Source organism: Oncorhynchus mykiss, chromosome 2 (genome assembly GCF_013265735.2).
Source record: "Oncorhynchus mykiss isolate Arlee chromosome 2, USDA_OmykA_1.1, whole genome shotgun sequence".
Lineage (NCBI taxonomy): Eukaryota > Metazoa > Chordata > Actinopteri > Salmoniformes > Salmonidae > Oncorhynchus > Oncorhynchus mykiss.
Genome location: NC_048566.1, coordinates 23,287,199 through 23,307,608, shown reverse-complemented (window position 1 = coordinate 23,307,608; position 20,410 = coordinate 23,287,199). Strand labels below are relative to the sequence as shown.

General features: G+C 41.4%; 1 protein-coding gene across 7 annotated transcripts in view; it reads right to left on the bottom strand.

Annotated features, from left to right (window-relative positions):
• The window catches only part of LOC110538034 (histone-lysine N-methyltransferase 2A), a 61,329-nt gene that overhangs the window by 36,284 nt on the left and 4,635 nt on the right, over positions 1-20,410 (bottom strand). For all 7 annotated transcript variants that reach the window (XM_036942559.1, XM_036942588.1, XM_036942594.1 and 4 more), the window contains exons 2-8: positions 18,200-18,278; positions 6,718-11,154; positions 4,711-4,904; positions 4,373-4,486; positions 3,968-4,130; positions 3,586-3,820; positions 3,176-3,474 (exon numbers count right to left, since the gene is read on the bottom strand). In XM_036942559.1, coding sequence (XP_036798454.1) covers positions 3,176-3,474; positions 3,586-3,820; positions 3,968-4,130; positions 4,373-4,486; positions 4,711-4,904; positions 6,718-11,154; positions 18,200-18,278 — 5,521 coding nt within the window. The remainder of the gene's footprint in view (positions 1-3,175; positions 3,475-3,585; positions 3,821-3,967; positions 4,131-4,372; positions 4,487-4,710; positions 4,905-6,717; positions 11,155-18,199; positions 18,279-20,410) is intronic.

Here is a 20,410-nt window from a genome sequence, read left to right as displayed (position 1 = left end):
TTCAGCTGCACTAATACCAGGGTCAGCGCACTCTCAAATATTGTTTGTTGCCATCATTGTAAGCCTGCCACACACACACACACTATACATTTATTAAACACAAGAATCTGTGTGAGTTGTTGTCACAACCCGGCTTGTGGGAAGTGACAAAGAGCTCTTTTTGGACCAGGGCACAAATAATAATATAATAATATTTGCTCTTTATTTAGCAATCTTACATATAAAACTTTATTTGTTAATCGAAAATTGTGAATAACTCACCAGAGATTAATGAGAAGGGTGTGCTTGAAAGGATGCACATAGCAATGTTGGGTTGTCCTAGAGAGTCTCAGTCTTAAAATCATTTTCCACACCCGGTTCTGTGCCTGTATTTAGTTTCATGGTAGTGAAGGGAGATAATCCACTCTCACATAGGTATGTGGTTGCAAAGGGCATCAGTGTCTTAACAGTGTGTTTTGCCAAGGCAGGATACTCTGAGCGCAGCCCAATCCAGAAATTTGGCAGTGGCTTCTGATTAAATTCAATTTTCACAGAACTGCTTGTTGCAATTTCGAAGATGCTCTCTTGTTCAGATATCGGTAAGTGGACTGGAGGCAGGGCATGAAAGGGATAACGAATCCAGTTGTTTGTGTCATCCATTTCGGGAAAGTACCTGCGTAATTGCGCACCCAACTCACTCAGGCGCTTCGCTATATCACATTTAACATTGTCCGTAAGCTTGAGTTAATTTGCACATTAAAAATGTTGTTAATGCAGACAGAAGAGCAACAACTTCTTAATCATAGCCTCAATTTTGTCCCACACATTGAATATAGTTGCGGAGAGTCCCTGTAATCCTAGATTCAGATCATTCAGGTGAGAAAAAACATCAACCAGATAGGCCAGTCGTGTGAGAAACTCGTCATCATGCAAGCAGTATATACACAAGTGAAAATTATGGTCAGTAAAGAGAATTGCACTTCTGTGGGTGGTTAAAACGTTACATGGTCACTGAATAATATTATTGGATAGTGCAGAAAATACATGAGAGGTCAGGGGGCTTGCTTTAAAATTGAACAATTTTCACTTTAGTGTCCAAAACGTCTTTTTAAGCTGCCAGGCATTCCCATGGCAGCAAGAGCCTCTCGGTGGATGCTGCAGTGTACACAAGTGGCGTCGGGAGCAACTGCTTGCACACGCGTTACCGCTCCACTATGTCTCCCCGTCATGGCTTTTGCACCATCAGTACAGATAACACATCTTGACCACCAAAGTCCATTTGACAAGGCCCAGCATTGTCACAAAGATGTCCAGTACTTTAAAAGTATCCTCTCCTGTTGTTCTGGTTTGCAGAAGAGGATGTCTTCCCCCATAAAAGTAACGGACCTATACCAGAAGCTGTGCCAGGCCCACCACGTCTGTTGACTCATCCAGCTGTAACATATAGAATTTACTGGCTTGTTTGCGAAGCAGTAATTGTTTCAAAACATCTGCCATGTCACTGTTGCGTCGTGAAACAGTGTTGTTTGATGAAGGCACTGTCTGTATAGTTTATTTGGCCTTTCCCCCCAGCCATATCCACGTCAGCAGGAAGAATTAAGTCCTCCACAATGGTATGGGGCTTGCCTTTCCTAGCCACTCTGTAGATCACCATATGTGATGCTTCTAGCCCCTTCTTATAAATGGCATCTGTTGCTTTTATACATGTCTTACTACTCAAAAGTAATCTTAATTCTCACTCAGAAAACTCCTTTGGCTTATTTTTCAAATTGGTATGTTTTGTTTCTAAATGTCTGTGCAAGAGTGAAGGTTTCATTGAGTTCTGAGATAGTGCTTTTACACATATAACACACAGTGGCTGAGGAAAAGCACTACTCCCAATGTAAATGAACCACAAATCAATGTAGTTCTCATCATATTTGCACCTCTTCGATGGTCCAATGTCCCTGTCTGTTGCTCAGTGTTTTCCTGGGGAAGGGGGCAGTAGCTCTTCGGCTGCATCAGATTCACAACTGTCAGTGTCCATGCTAGCTGGGCTAACAACAAATGTAGAATTACTGATGCTAGCATTGGACGTTGTTGCGGATGAATCAGAATGAATTGGGTAACATAGATAAATAAGATGTTTTATTTACTTTCATAATATGCTTATGTGAGATATTTGTCATTAGAATGTCTCTTTTTGGACTATACTGTTGGCAGTTGCACTTTTCCCTTCTCAGCTAGGGAAAAGTCACTTGGGGCACAAAGAGGGGAGAGGTCAGGTTTGAACATTATCTTCATATGTGAATGTATCTGTTAAATCATGTGAAGTGCTCCACAAGGTCTGTACGCCAGTCAACCCCTCCTTTTCCCATTGGGGGGAGGAGTATGGCAGTGTCTGGAACCATTGTATTACCCCTCTGATGTTGAAACTTATCTTTCATAGTATCTGACCTAGAGGCTCACTCCCCTCAGTGAGCTTGTCCAGGAGGAGTTGTATTTGAGATGGGAGTATTTAGAATTGACAATTGATATATGCCATTGGATGAGGTAATGTTTTGGTACTATAAAGTCTCAGGAACGAGATGAGAACCTCATCTTAGAGACCAAACTGAATGATAATTTATAGCTAATGCTATCTGGCTATGGGATACTCCTCTCTCAAGTAAAAGTCTTTCTTTGTGAACTGTTCCTAAGATCTGTGGTTTGTCATGTAAGTTGAGAGGGGTGTATCTTGGCTATAAAAGATCTTGGTATTCTCTTATAGGCACTCTCAGAATTAATTTATAGACACTGAATTGATCTGAGAGTCAAAGGGCTATGGTGAAGCTCATATAATTAAAGATGACGTTTAAGTATAACTGACTGGTGTGTGGTTTGTAAACTCTCCTCATTTAGTAATACAGGAAATTACCACGACAACGTGCTCGTGGAAGCAGAACAATGTATGGTCGACGGGTGCAGGTGTAGTACTATCAGTAGAGCTGGTATGTGTCTCTATGGACGTGGACCTTACTAAATGGACTGTTTGAAAATGTGAAGAATTTTTATTGATTTATTTTTAAAACGTGAATCACATTTTTATTTGGCGTACCCCCGACGGCATTGTGCGTACCCCAGTTTGGGAATACCTGTTCTAGAAAATCTAACAATATTAAATTAACAGAGGAAAATCCCTTTGTATGATCACTTCTCAATAATGTTATATTACTACCTTGGCTGCGTGGGCCGGGGCCTCTCCTCCGGCCGGGGGAGGCAGAGTTGGAACCCACAGTGATCTCCAGGTCGGAGTCATAGTCCAGCAGGTCAAAGTAGGAGCGCGGCTTCACACAACGCCGCGGCTGCTTCCTCACAGATGGGCTCTGGCTGTCCCCCATCTCCATCCCATCAACTTCCTCATTGCTAGACTGACCCACGCTGAGGGAGTGCCGCCTGCGCTTCCCAGGACCTCTAGGAAACTTGCCACTCAGGCGACGTGCCTTTCTGTCTTCAATCTGATCGCATCTTTTATATCTTTTGGAGAGAGAAATACATTTGTCATTTAGTTGTCTATTCAATCTATATAATTCAATAGCATATATGTGAGTTGGTCACCTTTGCAATTCTGATGAGCAGTACACTTACACGCAGCACTGTCGCTTCGTATTGGGCCCTCCAAACTTGGGTTTGTCCAGGCAGTTCATGCACTCGCCACAGTCCTCCTCATGGTTGCAGCCCTTGCAGATCCCACACCTCCGAGAGCGGAGCCCGAATGGTCCAAGGCTCTTTTGTTTAGCAAAACCAGCTCCCGACTTCCTGACCTTGGTAACCTTCTGGTCCGGCAGCCCAGGGCTGTCTGGCCCAGAGGGAGACCGACCACCTGCAATAGGTAAGGTATATGATTATGATATCTTTCATAGGAAAGTCAAAGAAAGTTGTGGGGAAAGACAAGAACGCATGATGTCACTTAAAAAAGTTTGTTGAGAGATTTGCATTGATAATCCGTTTTGAAAGCTTGAGGCTCTACCTTGGTTCTTGCCAGAGGGAGATATGCCAGTTCTCTCATGCAGTGGCAGAGCACTGAGTCTGGGGATCATGTCATCGGGCACCAGTGCACGAGGCTGGCCCAACACCACAGCTGCTGCACGGCACACGTGTTTGATGCGTGGACCCCCCGCTCTGCGGAACTCCTGGTAACAAGGAGAGAGGGGGACAGGGAGGGATGCTGTTATGACACATTCTTTTATCACAATGAAAAATGTATTTGTGACCAGAATAGGTGGGTCTTAGTGAGGAAGAAACAACATACTGATACTTTATTGACTAAGAGAAAGAGACAAAGTTGCATTCAGACACATTGAAAAGCGAGAGACACTGAAGATAAAGTATGCAGAGAACAGCACAGACCAGGATTGTGTTCATATGCCCATACCTGTGACAGGGGAGGGTCAGTCATGTTTGAGGCAGCAGGCTCAAGCTGCTCTTTCGGTTTCCTCCTTTGTCTCTTCCCTGCTGCATCTCTGGAGCCAGCAGGCCCTGATAGAAGCTGCAGGTAACATGTTTCATCACTATGGGCTTACACAGGAAGCTCTCCAGAGATATCACAATAGATGTTAATGAATATCATCCTATTTAATGACAATGAGGGGAAACATAAAGCATATTCTGTATCAGAAAAAAGTCCCATCATGCATGTTGTTTAGTGCAAAAAATAACTATCTGCATTGCAATTTTAAAGTGTATTATTTTTATGAGTGAGACAATTATTACCCCTGAAGACTTGAGTTGCTTTTGCTGGTCGATCTTGTTGAGCTGGACCTTGGCTTTCTTGAGCAGATTGAACATCCTCTTATTGGCCCCTGTGAGGCAAACTCTCTGGGTGGCTCCTTTCTCCTCAGCAGCAGCACGGTCAGCCTCAGCGATCGTGTCCAGATGCAGTTCCTGTGGCTCAACCTTTCCTGCTTCTGGGACAGAGAAAGTCCAAAAGGTATGTCACTTTACTTTCCAGGGTAGTTCAAGCAGTGAAAACATACAGTGCCTTGCGAAAGTATTCGGCCCCCTTGAACTTTGCTACCTTTTGCCACATTTCAGGCTTCAAACATAAAGATATAAAACTGTATTTTTTTGTGAAGAATCAACAACAAGTGGGACACAATCATGAAGTGGAACAACATTTATTGGATATTTCAAAATTTTTAACAAATCAAAAACTGAAAAATTTGGCGTGCAAAATTATTCAGCGCCTTTACTTTCAGTGCAGCAAACTCTCTCCAGAAGTTCAGTGAGGATCTCTGAATGATCCAATGTTGACCTAAATGACTAATGATGATAAACACAATCCACCTGTGTGTAATCAAGTCTCCGTATAAATGCACCTGCACTGTGATAGTCTCAGAGGTCCGTTAAAAGCGCAGAGAGCATCATGAAGAACAAGGAACACACCAGGCAGATCCGAGATACTGTTATGAAGAAGTTTAAAGCCGGATTTGGATACAAAAAGATTTCCCAAGCTTTAAACATCCCAAGGAGCACTGTGCAAGCGATAATATTGAAATGGAAGGAGTATCAGACCACTGCAAATCTACCAAGACCTGGCCGTCCCTCTAAACTTTCAGCTCATACAAGGAGAAGACTGATCAGAGATGCAGCCAAGAGGCCCATGATCACTCTGGATGAACTGCAGAGATCTACAGCTGAGGTGGGAGACTCTGTCCATAGGACAACAATCAGTCCTATATTGCACAAATCTGGCCTTTATGGAAGAGTGGCAAGAAAAAAGCCATTTCTTAAAGATATCCATAAAAAGTGTTGTTTAAAGTTTGCCACAAGCCACCTGGGAGACACACCAAACATGTGGAAGAAGGTGCTCTGGTCAGATGAAACCAAAATTGAACTTTTTGGCAACAATGCAAAACGTTATGTTTGGCGTAAAAGCAACACAGCTGAACACACCATCCCCACTGTCAAACATGGTGGTGGCAGCATCATGGTTTGGGCCTGCTTTTCTTCAGCAGGGACAGGGAAGATGGTTAAAATTGATGGGAAGATGGATGGAGCCAAATACAGGACCATTCTGGAAGAAAACCTGATGGAGTCTGCAAAAGACCTGTAGACTAGGACGGAGATTTGTCTTCCAACAAGACAATGATCCAAAACATAAAGCAAAATCTACAACGGAATGGTTCAAAAATAAACATATCCAGGTGTTAGAATGGCCAAGTCAAAGTCCAGACCTGAATCCAATCGAGAATCTGTGGAAAGAACTGAAAACTGCTGTTCACAAATGCTCTCAATCCAACCTCACTGAGCTCGAGCTGTTTTGCAAGGAGGAATGGGAAAAAATGTAAGTCTCTCGATGTGCAAAACTGATAGAGACATACCCCAAGCGACTTACAGCTGTAATCGCAGCAAAAGGTGGCGCTACAAAGTATTAACTTAAGGGGGCTGAATAATTTTGCACGCCCAATTTTTCAGTTTTTGATTTGTTAAAAAAGTTTGAAATATCCAATAAATGTTGTTCCACTTCATGATTGTGTCACACTTGTTGATTCTTCACAAAAAAATACAGTTTTATATCTTTATGTTTGAAGTCTGAAATGTGGCAAAAGGTAGCAAAGTTCAAGGGGGCCGAATACTTTCACAAGGCACTGTACATATTAAACCAAGTAACATACAAATAAACAAAAATACCAGTATTTACATAATGTGCAGTTATTTATCAAGCAAGCTAATGTTGAACAACTATACGCATTAACTGATTGATAGTTATTTTCTTACCTGCAATAACATTTTCAGCATTTGTTTTGTCTTCCTCTGTCAACTCCTCATGTTCTCCATATTGAAATGTTAAGAAGTTTGAGTTCATAGTCCGAACACACACAGAGACTTTTCGCACAACCCCAGGGCTATCAAGGTCCTCAATCTTGAGCTTGGATTTGCCTTGCTTTGATTTGGGTTTGCTTGGAGCTGTGATTGTGGGACGTTTCTTTAGACAAATGCTCTTGACTTCATCATCCAGACCTTCCGCTAGCATATGAACAGAAGATTGAAGAGTATTGCAAACACCATCTGTCATCACGTTTTTTCTTCTCTTTTTGGGAAGTCCTGGTTGCAGCTTCTTCAGTCGCTTGTACATATTTAGGTGAGATGTTTGCTTGTTGAACTTGTAGCACCTTTTCTTTTTCTGAACCTCCTGGGGATCGGTTGATGGGTCAGAAGCAATTTGGATTTCTTTGGATAAAAGTAAAGTCTCATACTCGCTCTGAAGAGTTTTGTCCAGCGTATATACTTCCTCACCAGACTCTCCTGGCACATGCCACTTGAAACTGGGATTCCTCAAAAGGGACCTCCTCTTTCCAAATTGCTTTCCGGGGGATAAGCCGTCACTCATGTCAGTGGTTTCCTTTTCGAGTTCCTGAGTTGAGAACAAATCGACATCTAACTGCGCCTCATTCAGAAATTCTTCATCGTCGATAGGCAGATCAGGAGTAAGCTCTCTACCTGTGCCATCTTCTCGTTTCCTTCCAGTGCGTGGGTGTAAGCCGAATAGTTGGCCTTTCTTCGGGGAGTTTCTACGAGGCAAAACAGACATGCCAGCATCATCCATAAACCTCTGTGGAGTCTTGATCACCCGTGAGGACCGGGCACTGACAACAGGCATGATGAAGTGCTTTATGTTTTTAAGGTACTTTGATTTACCATGCTGGTCATCAAAAGCATCAGACTGTGGTTCATCATCCACAGTGTCTTGTATATCCTGCTCCTCCAAAATTTGCTGGGCGAGATCAATTTCTACCTGCTTAGATAGAGTTTTAGGCCTGGCTCTTGGTCTTTTGCTACCAAGGAACTGAAGGCTTGAATTGGGGACCTTTTTCCTTCTGTTCTTGGTCTTGAGGATACCAATGGGTTTAGAGCTTGCCAGTGTGGAAGCAGCCTCTGGGGAATAAACTTCCTTTAGGTCCACCTCTTCAACAGCTTCAGGTACCTTACTTTCAGGTAATTTACTCTCATCACTCGTGCTCCCTTCTGGCCTCTGCCTTTGTTTCTGCCTCTGTCCAATCAAGGCTCTTCGCTTCTTTTTGCCATGTTTGAACAGACTTCTATGACGGCTTCGTTCTGTCTTTTCAATAACAGAGGGCTCCAAAAGCAGCACCTTTCCACTCCCTATTGGCTGGGTCTCTGGCTCCACCTTTACCACTGGTTGAGTGTCAGCCAAAGTCACAGGTTCAGATTGGGCTAATTCTATGTTTGGAGTTTCAGATGTTGGTGTCTTTGACTTCTTTCTAATCAAAAGGCTAGAAGTTCTTCTCCTAGGTTCAGAGACAAGAGACAATGTGGAGATCTCCTCTGTCTGCTGTTCAGATGGGGCCATCTCGGTGTTTGGAGCTTCAGATGATGTTGGTGTCTTTGACTTCTTTCTAATTGAAAGGCTAGAATTTCTTCTCCTTCTAGATTTAGAGACAACAGACAATGTGGAGATCTCCTCTGTCTGCTGTTCAGATAGGGCCGTCTCGGTGGTTGGAGTTTCAGGTCTTGGTGTCTTTGACTTCTTTCTAATTGAGAGGCTAGAATGTATTCTCCTTCTAGATTTAGAGACAACAGACAATGTGGAGATCTCCTCTGTCTGCTGTTCAGATCGGGCCGTCTCGGTGGTTGGAGTTTCAGATCTTGGTGTCTTTGACTTCTTTCTAATTGAAAGGCTAGAAGTTCTTCTCCTAGGTTCAGAGACAAGAGACAATGTGGAGATCTCCTCTGTCTGCTGTTCAGATGGGGCCATCTCGGTGTTTGGAGCTTCAGATGATATTGGTGTCTTTGACTTCTTTCTAATTGAAAGGCTAGAATTTCTTCTCCTCCTAGATTTAGAGACAACAGGCAATGTGGAGATCTCCTCTGTCTGCTGTTCAGATCGGGCAGTCTCGGTGGTTGGAGTTTCAGATGTTGGTGTCTTTGACTTCTTTCTTATTGAAAGGCTAGATGTTCTTCTCCTAGGTTTAGAGACAACAGACAACTTACAGGCCTCCTCTGTCTGTGGTTCAGACGGGGCCATCTCGGTGTTGAGAGTTCCAGATGTTGGTGTCTTTGACTTCTTTCTTATTGAAAGGCTAGATGTTCTTCTCCTAGGTTTAGAGACAACAGACAACTTACAGGCCTCCTCTGTCTGTGGTTCAGATGGGGCCATCTCTGTGTTTGCAGTTTCAGATGGTGTCTTCCTTGACTTCTTTCTAATTGAAAGGTTAGAACTTCTTCTCCTAGGTTTAGAGACAACAGACAATGTGGAGACCTCGGTCTGTGGTTCAGATGGGGCTAACTCTGTGTTTGGAGATTCAGTGGGTTCAGGTAACATCTGCGTCTTCCCTGGCCTCTTTCTAACTGAAACACTCAAACTTCTTCTCCTTCTAGGTTTAGAAACAGACAATGTGGAAACCTCAGTCTTCAAAACCTCATTGGTCTGTGGTTCTGCTTCACTGGAAAGTTCATCAGATGGATGTTCCACATTTGGACTTGTTTGAAGCTTGTGTTTGTGGGTTGTCCAGGGTTTATGACTTCCACGCTTCTTCCGTGGTGTAGACATCTTCGCCAGTCTTCTCCTCCTTGCTTTGGGAGTTGGCACAGCATTTGTGTCTGATAAAGACATTTTTTCCTCCAGAATTTCACTTGAATCTTTTGTGATTACCACTATCTTTTTTTCTTCAGGCGCAGGAGTAGTTTGATGGATCAGGAATGATGGTTTTGAGCGTTTAGGTTTACCGGGTGAGGAGACCTTTTTTATCTGAAGGGGTGGAACAACCATTGCCACAGTATTACCACAGTCAGTTTGAGTGGCCTCCTCTGGATGTGGTTGCGTTCCCTGTCCCACCTCAACATGAAGAAATGACTTTTCCTCAAGAGACAAAGCCTCCTTAATCTTCTTATTGGAAGACTTCTCATTATGTGTGTGCTCAGCATCTTTGGAAGTGGTACAACTCGTGGCCTCTTTCTCTTCAGGGTTCTCAACATTCTTGATCACACTGGGTTCAAAAAGAGAGGCATTGTCTAATTCAGTGTTATTCCGCTGCTTCTCTGTTCCTTTGACAGTATTTCCAGAGGCCTGCACTTGGGTGTCCTTTCTTTTCCCCTTAACCAATGTAAGTGTCCACACAAACTTGCTTCGTTTCTTCTTACGAGAGGAGCCCTTACTGTCAGTCCGAGATGAGCCTTCCAATTTGGGGTTTCTGATTTTAATCAGCTTAAAACTTGGAATCCCGATTATGTCATCATCATTTTTAAAAGCCAGACCGTCATTGGATTCAACAATTGGCTTTTCAGGTTCTGTGGCTAACGGAACATGGATTTCTGTGAAAATCTTCTCTCCTTGATGTGCCTTGCTTTGTTTACGCCTACTCTTTCTGGGTGGTGTTTTGGCTTCCTCTATTCTTGAAACCTCTAACAATGACTCTGCCAGACATACTTTGTCATTGCTCTGGTTTTTTAATTCTGTTACAAGGCCTTCATGTGTTTCGGAGGATGGATTAGTAGTTCGATTTCTTCTCCGGATCACCAGTTTATTGACTTCAGTGCTTACCTCTGTGGTTCTTTCTTTCCGTTTGAATTTCTTAATGTCCGTTTTTGGCTCCGCATTTCCACTTTCCAGTGCAATGTCCTGTTTGCCTGTTGATTTTATACCCCCCTCTGATTTTTGGTCATCAACATCCCCAACTTTGGCCCCCCTTTGAACACAGGGTTCAGTGATCTTGGAGGCAGATCTACCACGCCTCCTTGCCGGTATGGCTCCTCCGCCTCCCTCATCCTCAGTGCCATTCAGATGCTGTGCCTCGGTCTTTAATTTGACATGGGCACTGGAGATCTGGTCACCTTTGACGTCATTAGCCTTTGATTGAAAATGTAATCCTTTTACCTTCAGCTTCTCCACAGATTTTATACGTCCTCCCTTTTCCTTTCGCACCGTCTTCTTGGCCACCAACTTGATGGTAATCCTTGGAGTTAAAGCTGCCCCGTTTTTCGCAGGACGCCTCTCCTTTGCTGGGTTTGAGTGCTTGTTTTTTGAACCCTTCCTACCATCATTGGAAGGCACTGCATCTGGAGAAATTGCACAGTGGATTTCTTGTGAAGATCGTGCATCTTCTTCAGGAGTGGGAGACTCATCTGTCTCCTTTGGGGTGACTACAAGGGGTGGCTTCTCTCGTATCCTTTTTGATTTTGTTTGGACAGGATCACCTTATGGAGGAAAAGAACAAATGAGAGAAGAAATTACTATCATATCTAAGCTGATATACAATGGCTTCAGAAAGTATACATACCCCTTCTCTTATTCCACATTGTTGTGTTACAGCCGGAATTCAAAATGGTTTAAAATGAAATTTCTCACCCATCTACACACAATACCGCATAATGACAAAGTGAAAACTAATTTATTGCAAATGAAATACACAAATCTAATTTACATATATATTTACTCAGGGGTGTGAATAGTTGTCAGAATCACTGTTGGCAGTAATTACAGCTGTGAGTCTTTATGGGTGAGTCTATAAGAGCATTGCACCACTGAATTGTACAATATTTGCACATTACTCTATTAAAAATTCTGCAGGCTGTCATGTTGGTTGCTGATCATAGCTAGACGTCCATTTTCAAGTCTTGCCATAGATTTTCAAGCAGATTTAAGGGAACAGTTGTAACTAGGCCTCTCAGTAACCTTCAATGTCATCTTCGTAAGCAACACCAGTATAGACTTGCAGTGGCGGAAAAAGTACCCAATATACCTTAACAGAAAATGACTCCAGTAATAGTGAAAGTCACCCAGTAAAATACCAGAGTAAAAGTCTAAAAGTATTGGGTTTTAAATATACTTAGGTATCAAAAGTAAATGTATAAATACATTTCAAAGTCCTTATATTAAGCAAACCAGACCACCATTTTATTCTGGATAGAGGGGAACACTCCAACACTTACACATAATTTACAAATTAAGCACTTTGTGTTTAGTGATTCCTCCAGCTCAGGCAGTAGGGATGACCAGTGATGTTCTCTTGATAAGTGTGTGAATTAGACCCTGTTCCTGACCTGCTAAGCATTCAAAATGTAACAAGTAATTTTGAGTGTCATAGAAAATGGAGTAAAAAGTACATTATTTTCTTTAGGAATGTAGTGAAGCAAAAGTAGTAAAAATATAAATAGTAAAGTCCAAAACAAACTACTTAAGTAAAAATACTAAAAGGTACGTACAGTTGAAGTCAGACATTTACATACACCTTAGACAAGTACATTTAAACTCAGTTTCACAGATCCTGACATTTAATCCTAATAAAAATTCCCTGTCTTAGGTCAGTTAGGATCACCACTTTATTTTAAGAATGTGAAATGTCAGAATAATAGAGAATGGTTGATTTCAGCTTTTATTTCATCACATTCCCAGTGGGTCAGAATTTCACAGATTCAATTAGTATTTGGTAGCATTCCCTTTAACTTGGGTCAAACGTTTTGGGTAGCCTTCCACAAGCTTCCAACAATAAGTTGGGTGAATTTTGGCCAATTCCTCCTGACAGAGCTGGTGTAACTGAGTCAGGTTTGTAGGCCTCCTTGCTCACACATGCCTTATCAGTTCTGCCCACACATTTTCTTTAGGATTGAGGTCAGGGCTTTGTGCTAGCCACTCCAATACCTTGACTTTGTTATCCTTAAGACATTTTGCCACAACTTTGGAAGTATGCTTGAGGTCATTGTCCATTTGGAAGACCCATTTGCGACCAAGCTTTAACTTCCTGACTGATGTCTTGAGATGTTGCTTCAATATATCCACATAATTTTCTTCCTCATGATGCCATCTATTTTGTGAAGTGCACCAGTCCCTCCTGCAGCAAAGCACACCCACAACATGATGCTGTCACCCCGTGCTTCACGGTTGGGATGGTGTTCTTCGGCTTGCAAGCCTCCCCCATTATCCTCAAAACATAAGGATGGTCATTATGGCCAGTTCTATTTTTGTTTCATCAGACCAGAGGACATTTTCCAAAAAGTAAAATTTTTGTCCCCATGTGCAGTTGCAAACCGTAGTCTGGCTTTTTAATGACAGTTTTCGAGCAGTGGCTTCTTCCTTGCTGAGCGGCCTTTCAGATAAGTCGATATAGGACTTGTTTTACTGTGGATATAGATACTTTTGTACCTGTTTCCTCCAGCATCGTCACATGGTCATTTGCTGTTGTTCTGGGATTGATTTGCACTAAAGTACGTTCATCTCTAGGAGACAGAACGCGTCTCCTTCCCAAGCGGTATGACGGCTACGCGTTCCCATGGTGTTTATACTTGTGTACTATTGTTTGTACAGATGAACGAACGGGGTACCTTCAGGCGTTTGGAAATTGTTCCCAAGGATGAAACAGACTTGTGGAGGTCTACAATTGTTTTCTGAGGTCTTGGCTGATTGTCCCATGATTTCAAGCAAAGGGGCACGGAGTTTGAAGGTAGACCTTGAAATACATCCACAGGTACACCTCCAATTCACTCAAATGATGTCAATTAGCATATTAGAAGCTTCTTAAGCCATGACACCATTTTCTGGAATTTTCCAAGCTGTTTAAAAGGCAAAGTCAACTTAGTATGTAAACTTCTGACCAACTGGAATTGTGATAGTGAATGAAGTGAAATAATCTGTCTGTAAACAAATGTTGGAAAAATAACTTGTGTCATGCACAAAGTAGATTTCTGAACCGATATGCCAAAACTATAGTTTGTTAACGAGACATTTGTGAGGTTGGAGTTTTAATGACTCCAACCTAAGTGTGTAACCTTCCGACTTCAACTGTATGTATGCATGTATGTATGTAGTTCTCTCTACCGCATGGCAAGCGGAACCGGAGTGCCAAGTCTAGGACAAAAAGGCTTCTCAACAGTTTTTACCCCCACGCCATAAAAAAACTCCTGAACAGGTAATCAAATGGCTACCCAGACTATTTGCATTGTGTCCCACCACCCACCAACCCCTCTTTTACGCTACTGCTACTCTCTGTTCATAATATATGCATAGTCACTTTAACCATATCTAAATACTACCTCAATCAGCCTGACTAATCTGTGTCTATGTAGCCTCGCTACTTTTAGACTCGCTACTGTATATAGCCTTTTTACTGTGGTTTTATTTCTTTACTTACCTATTGTTCACCTAATACCTTTTTTGCCCTATTGGTTAGAGCCTGTAAGTAAGAATTTCACTGTAAGGTGAAATACCTGTTGTATTCGGAGCATGTAACAAATATTAATTTGATGTACATATTTGTCATTGTGTAGTAGGTTATTGTCTTGTTGAAAGGTGAACTTATCTTCCAGTGGCTGTTGGAAAGCACACCAAACCAGGTTTTCCTCAAGGATTTTGCGTGTGCTTATCTCTATCCTGTTTCTTTTTGTCCTAAAAAAAAAAAAACTCACTAGCAGTTGCCGATGACAAGCAAACCCATAACATTGTAAATATGAAGAGAGTTACTCAATGATGTGGTGTGTTGGATTTACCCCGAACATAACACTTACTTCCTAGGTATCATGAGAAGGATTGCAAAGGGTCGGAATCTTTCCGGGAATTTTCCATGGGAAGATAAGCCTGGGACTTTTGCTTAAATTCATCAAAAAAGTTAACTTATAACGGTGAACCTTTTATGTGGGATACACGAGGCAATTCTAGGTCTTGTGGCATATTTTGGTTAAACTATCCCCAATTCAATGGAATTGCAACCCACGGCATCTTCCATCAAATGTGCAGTGCACTCTTCCAGCACATGTACAGCTGATTCTCAAGATCTTGCACACTAATGTTGAGCCCACACTACTACACTGTCTGAGCCAAGGACTACATGCTTTCTGGTAGGTTTTGATTACAATACTGGGTGAGGGGATATATTTTATATGACATACATACATTTGTTAACTAGTAAATAGTTGCCTACAGCAAAGTGTGTTTAAATCATTTCTAACTGGTTAACAAATTCTGCTAGTTAGTGTTTGCTACCATGTGTGTTTTAGCTTGCATGAGCCTGCTAACTGAGGAGTGTTAATTCATCCGTTTCAATACGTTTCATTTTAAAACATTTATCTTACAAAGGAGTTGTTTAATCTGACTGCTTAACTATTTATCTGTACATGGAATTGTATTTTGGATTTTCTTTAAAAAAAAATCTAATCTTTACAGGAAAATGCCACAGGCACTATCTGATGTGTGGAGACATTTCACTGCAGTCAATGTAGAAGGAAAAGCTGTGCCCATTTGCAAATACTGTGCTAAATCATGTGAAGAATGCAACAAAGATGCAGAATCATCTGGCCAAGTGCATAAAGTTCCCTGAGCGCTCACAACAAGCAACCTCTGACAAAAGTCCCTCTACTTCTATTCGAGGTGAAAATGATGAGACACCTTATCGATAGCAACAGCTCATGGTCCTCCTGGAATCAGAAGTTTATTTGACTCAATGGAGGAACGTAATCAGAGAAATGCTGATGAATGTCTTGTTGAGCTGTGCATGCAACTGGTTCACCTCGGATGCCCACAGGCAATGTGTATTGGAAGAGATTTCTGAATGTTCTTAGCCTAGCATTCACCCCTCCAACCAGACATGCTTTATCTACTAATTTGCTTGATGCATAGTTCAGAGTTCAAGTGAAAGTCAAGCAAATCATAGAGAAAGCAGACTGTATTGCAATCATCTCTGATGGGTGGTTAAATGTTCGTGGGTAAGGAATAATTAACTACATTCTCTTACCCCTCAACCGGTATTCTACAAGAGCACAGACACAAGGAACAGCAGACACACCGGTCTCCACATTGCAGATGAGCTGAAGGCAGTCAATGAACGTGGACCACAGAAGGTATTTGCACTGGTGACAGACAATTCTGCGAACATGAAGGCTGCTTGGTCTAAAGTGGAAGAGTTTTACCGTCACATCCATTGGCTGTGCTGCTCATGCATTGAATCTGCCCCTCAAGGACATCATGGCACTGAAAACAATGGATACACTCTACAAGAGAGCCAAGGAAATGCTTAGGTATGTGAAGGGTCATCAAGTTATAGCAGCAATCTACGTCACCAAGAAAAGTTAGAAGAATAAGAGCACCACATTGAAGCTGCCCAGCAACACCCATTGGGGTGGTGTTGTCATCATGTTTGACAGTCTCCTGGAGGGGAAGGAGTCTCTCCTAGAAATGGCCATATCACAGTCTGCCAATATGGACAGCCCCATCAAGAGGATCCTCCTCGATGATGTATTTTGGAAGAGAGTGGTAAACAGCCTAAAACCTATAGCAGTAGCCATTACACGGATTGAGGGAGACAATGCCATCTTGTCTGATGTTCAGACTCTGCTTGCAGATGTAAGAGAAGAATATCCGTACGGCCCTGCCCACTTCACTGTTGCTCAAAGCAGAGGAAACTGCAGTTCTGAAATGCATCAAAAACCACAAAGCCTTCTGCCTGAAGCCCATACACACCGTAGTGTACATGTTGGACCTTAAGTATGCTGGCAAGAGCATCCTGTCTGGTGCAGAAATCAAGAAGGCCTATGGTGTCATCACTACCATGTCTCGCCACCTTGGCCTGGATGAGGGCAAGGGTCTTGGCAGTCTGGCGAAGTACACTTCCAAGCAAGGGCTTTGGGATGGAGATGCAACATGGCAGTCGTGCCAACATATCTAATCAGCCACCTGGTGGAAGGGGCATTGTGGATCTGAGGCTCTTTCCCCTGTTGCCTCCCATCATCCTCCAAATCTCACCAACATCAGCCGAGTCAGAGTGCAACTGGTCCTTGTTTGGGAACACACACACCAAAGCAGGCAACAGGCTGACCAATACAAGGGTTGAAAAATTGGTGGACATCCGGGCAAATTTGAGGCTTTTTGAGACTGACAACGAGACATCCTCAACAAGGTTGGAAAGTGATAGTGAAGATGCAAATTAATTACTTAAAAATCATACAATGTGATTTTCTGGATTTTTGTTTTAGATTCCGTCTCTCACAGTTGAAGTGTACCTATGATAAAAAAAATTACAGACCTCTACATGCTTTGTAAGTAGGAAAACCTGCAAAATTGGCAGTGTATCAAATACTTGTTCTCCCCACTGTATGTTGAAAACATTTTTGGGAGAAGCGATGGATCATATATTCCCTTTTGTTGTTCAGTGAAATCATCCCATGTGAAGAGTCAACTCATTTAATTAAAGTTCAATTAGTAACTGCATTTTTTAAATTATTTTTTTCCATTGGAAGGATTTAATAATTTGCAATTATGTCTACTTATGATAAGGTAAAAGGTTTATGTTTGTCTCCATATGATATGGTAAATATATCCAATGCAAAAAACATCTACATTTAAATGGTATTAATATTAAATTTCCAAATTTCCATATATTCCCACAGAAAGTTTCCACCTCTGAATATTCCCCAAAATGTGCAACCCTATTTCCCCAGTCACATTTTTATTTATGAAGCATACCATAGTTTCCCAGAACAGCAGCCAGTCGTGTTCGGGAGAAAGCGGGAGCTGGTGAGTCCATTGTGTTCTCTATCTATCGGTCTCTGTGTGGCGCACATGAGGTGATAAAGTTACACTTGTATGCAATTCACTACTAAGTGTTAGCCATCAGATATCTTATAAACTGTCTAAGATGTGCTATACTCTCCAGCTGTGTATTTGGTTACTTGTTAGTTACTTGTAAGTGGCTGAATTAATAAGGAGATGGGCGGTTAGCTTTCTGCCGTGTTTGATAAGTCAAAGAGCTATGGATGAATTATCTGTACAGTTGCCATTTTTTCTCTGTGCTTCCAACTATTGTTTTTTCACCCTTTCTGTTCTCCTCCCCTCTTCTCAGCATACAGATGCTGTTCTTCCTTCAGACAAGCATGCAATACAAATTTGTTTATTTGCACAATTTCTCTCGTTCACTTTAGCTTGTAAATGTCTACACCAGAAATTACTACTAGCTATACTTGTATAACATTATTAGCTGGATTTACCAGTCTTTGCAATTGGTTTGTTTGTTTGTGCCCGTTAGCATTCAGCTAAAAGCGTCCATGAGAATTTGCCATTAATTGTGCTAATTTTGTTGTAATTCTGGTAATAGACTGCCAATGGGCCTTTTTTGCGTTTTGAGCCTCTTGTGTGCTATACCAGTAATACCGTAAATCCCGGTATGGCAGAATAACAGTATGAAAATCTCGATTCCGCCCAAGAATAATAGATAGGTGGCAAGGGATGGGCATAGGTGTAGAATAGGCTAATACTTACTTTTGGAGGGATTATGTCTGGACCGTATGGGGCCTTTATATCCTTTACGATCAGATTCAAATCCTGTGAAATCATCTCCCTGAAAGGCAAGGTCAGATTATTAACTTTGGACACCCAACATTCTTTTTCCGACTGTTTCACAATTTTCCATAACCTCACAACAGTTTGATACCGAATATGCATTTGAAATTGATGAATAGTAGTTTACATGCAACAAATAGGTCTAAAAGCTTTGACAACTGTGACAATAACCTAACACACACACACCTGAACACAACTAGGCCTATGCAATTGATTGCTAGTACTAATACTGTTGACTACAGGATCTTTTTTTATATCCCAATCTTGAGGGAGAACAGTGGCAGGGCAATCAAAAATTATATTGTGTAATGTCATGTAGTGAGTAGGTTATTCCATGATAACAGAATTACGCGGAGACTCCTATTTTTTACATTCAAATGTATGCGAAAGAAAAAAACATTGATTTCAAAGTTGAACAAACCGAACAAACTCTATGCACAAGGACTACTTTGAACAATTTACACAGAACATTTCACAAAAATACATTTACTGGTAGAACTGTGCAGATGCTAAATTTGGTAACAGTAAAATCTCCCTCTGTTATTGCAACCACATTTTCCAAAAACGTCAGATTCAAAGATGTTAGCAGAAAGAATGGAGTGTCAGCTATGACATGACACCTTGACTTTGAAAATCGATGTTGGTTATTGAATACACTATGTGAAGTGAATTTACAACCGGCAACAGAACAATGATTGCGGAATTACCTAATCGGTCTCTGATCTGTACAACACAGAAATGCATAATTATGGATATGATTTTCACTCTTCATGGTGATGTATCCTGAATTAGGTACACAAAAAGGTACAAAATATGCAATATCTTACTTTGCATATATGGGTATTATTCTACACACTGGCCATTATTCTCATGATCTCTGTCACCAATTAAGACCAAATTTGGTTGGTCCAGAACAAATCTGAACCAATCATAGACTTCTATGTAGGGTACAGTTCAGTACTAGGATTGTACATTTTGGTAAATTTTGCTGCCGACTATCCGACCATCATTAACCGGTCAATAAAACAGCTACATTTTTACAAACAGTAAAATGGCATGACCAACTGAAAATACTATGCATTAAAAAGGAGAGGACATTTTTCATTAAGAGCTTAAATGCAAACATGCAACTCTACCACACCTATTGTTTTAAAGTCAAAATGTTATAGCCTATTATGGAACATGCAACTCTTGTAATGAAGCAGCCAATAAAACGTCATTTTCAAACACTTGCCAAAATGCATTATGCGGGAAAAAGTAGTTCTAAAACTGTGCACCTAAAGCGAGCCGATTCATGTGTGACAGGGATTCAAATCTGTCACACAAAAAGACGGGGAATCTAAAAGCAACAACTAGGATGGGTTGTTAATATGACTAGGATTGTGCCTTTTGCTTCTAGCCAACAAAAGAAAGTTGATATGAAAATCAATAGAACAGTAGAGAAATTAAAGTTAATGGCATGAGGAAGTCTATATAAAATAATTGCCTGTTTTTATGGTTGGATTTTCTCTGGGCGACCTTGAAGCCAGGTAAGAAATGGCTCATTATTTGAAGTAAAGTAAAACTTTCAGGTTTCAAACAATTATACTGCCTAAAGCTCATGTTGCAAAGTGGTGGGTGATAGCCTGACTATCGTTGACTATAGCATATGCACTCGAATGGGAAATGGGAGGCAGGCTTAAATTACGAGTTGAGATTGAGAAATAAAAAGTAATATATAAAAGCACGTTTCACTCCAGTACCATCTTTTGAGGAGCTGCTCTCTGACAGGTGATAGGCCATTCTCTGTATGCTGTGCACGTGCGATAAATAAGATACAGGAGAACCAATGAAAATACACAAGAACAATTTAATTCCCCTAAATTATGCCAATTAACCCATAGACTGATAAGCATGAGCGGTCAACTGTATTTTCGGCGGCTAACCAATTAACTGTTAAGATCCCTATTCAGTACAGTAGACTCTACTGTACCAAACTTTACTGTACAAGGGATCACGTTAGAGTTCAGAAATCTGCATTTCCATCAAAATCTGCGTTTTAAACCATTTCCCACGAGTTTTATGTTGAAAGAGTGCCTTTTTGTTTCAATAGGGTGATCAGTGGAGTGCAACTATAGTTCTTTACAGAAA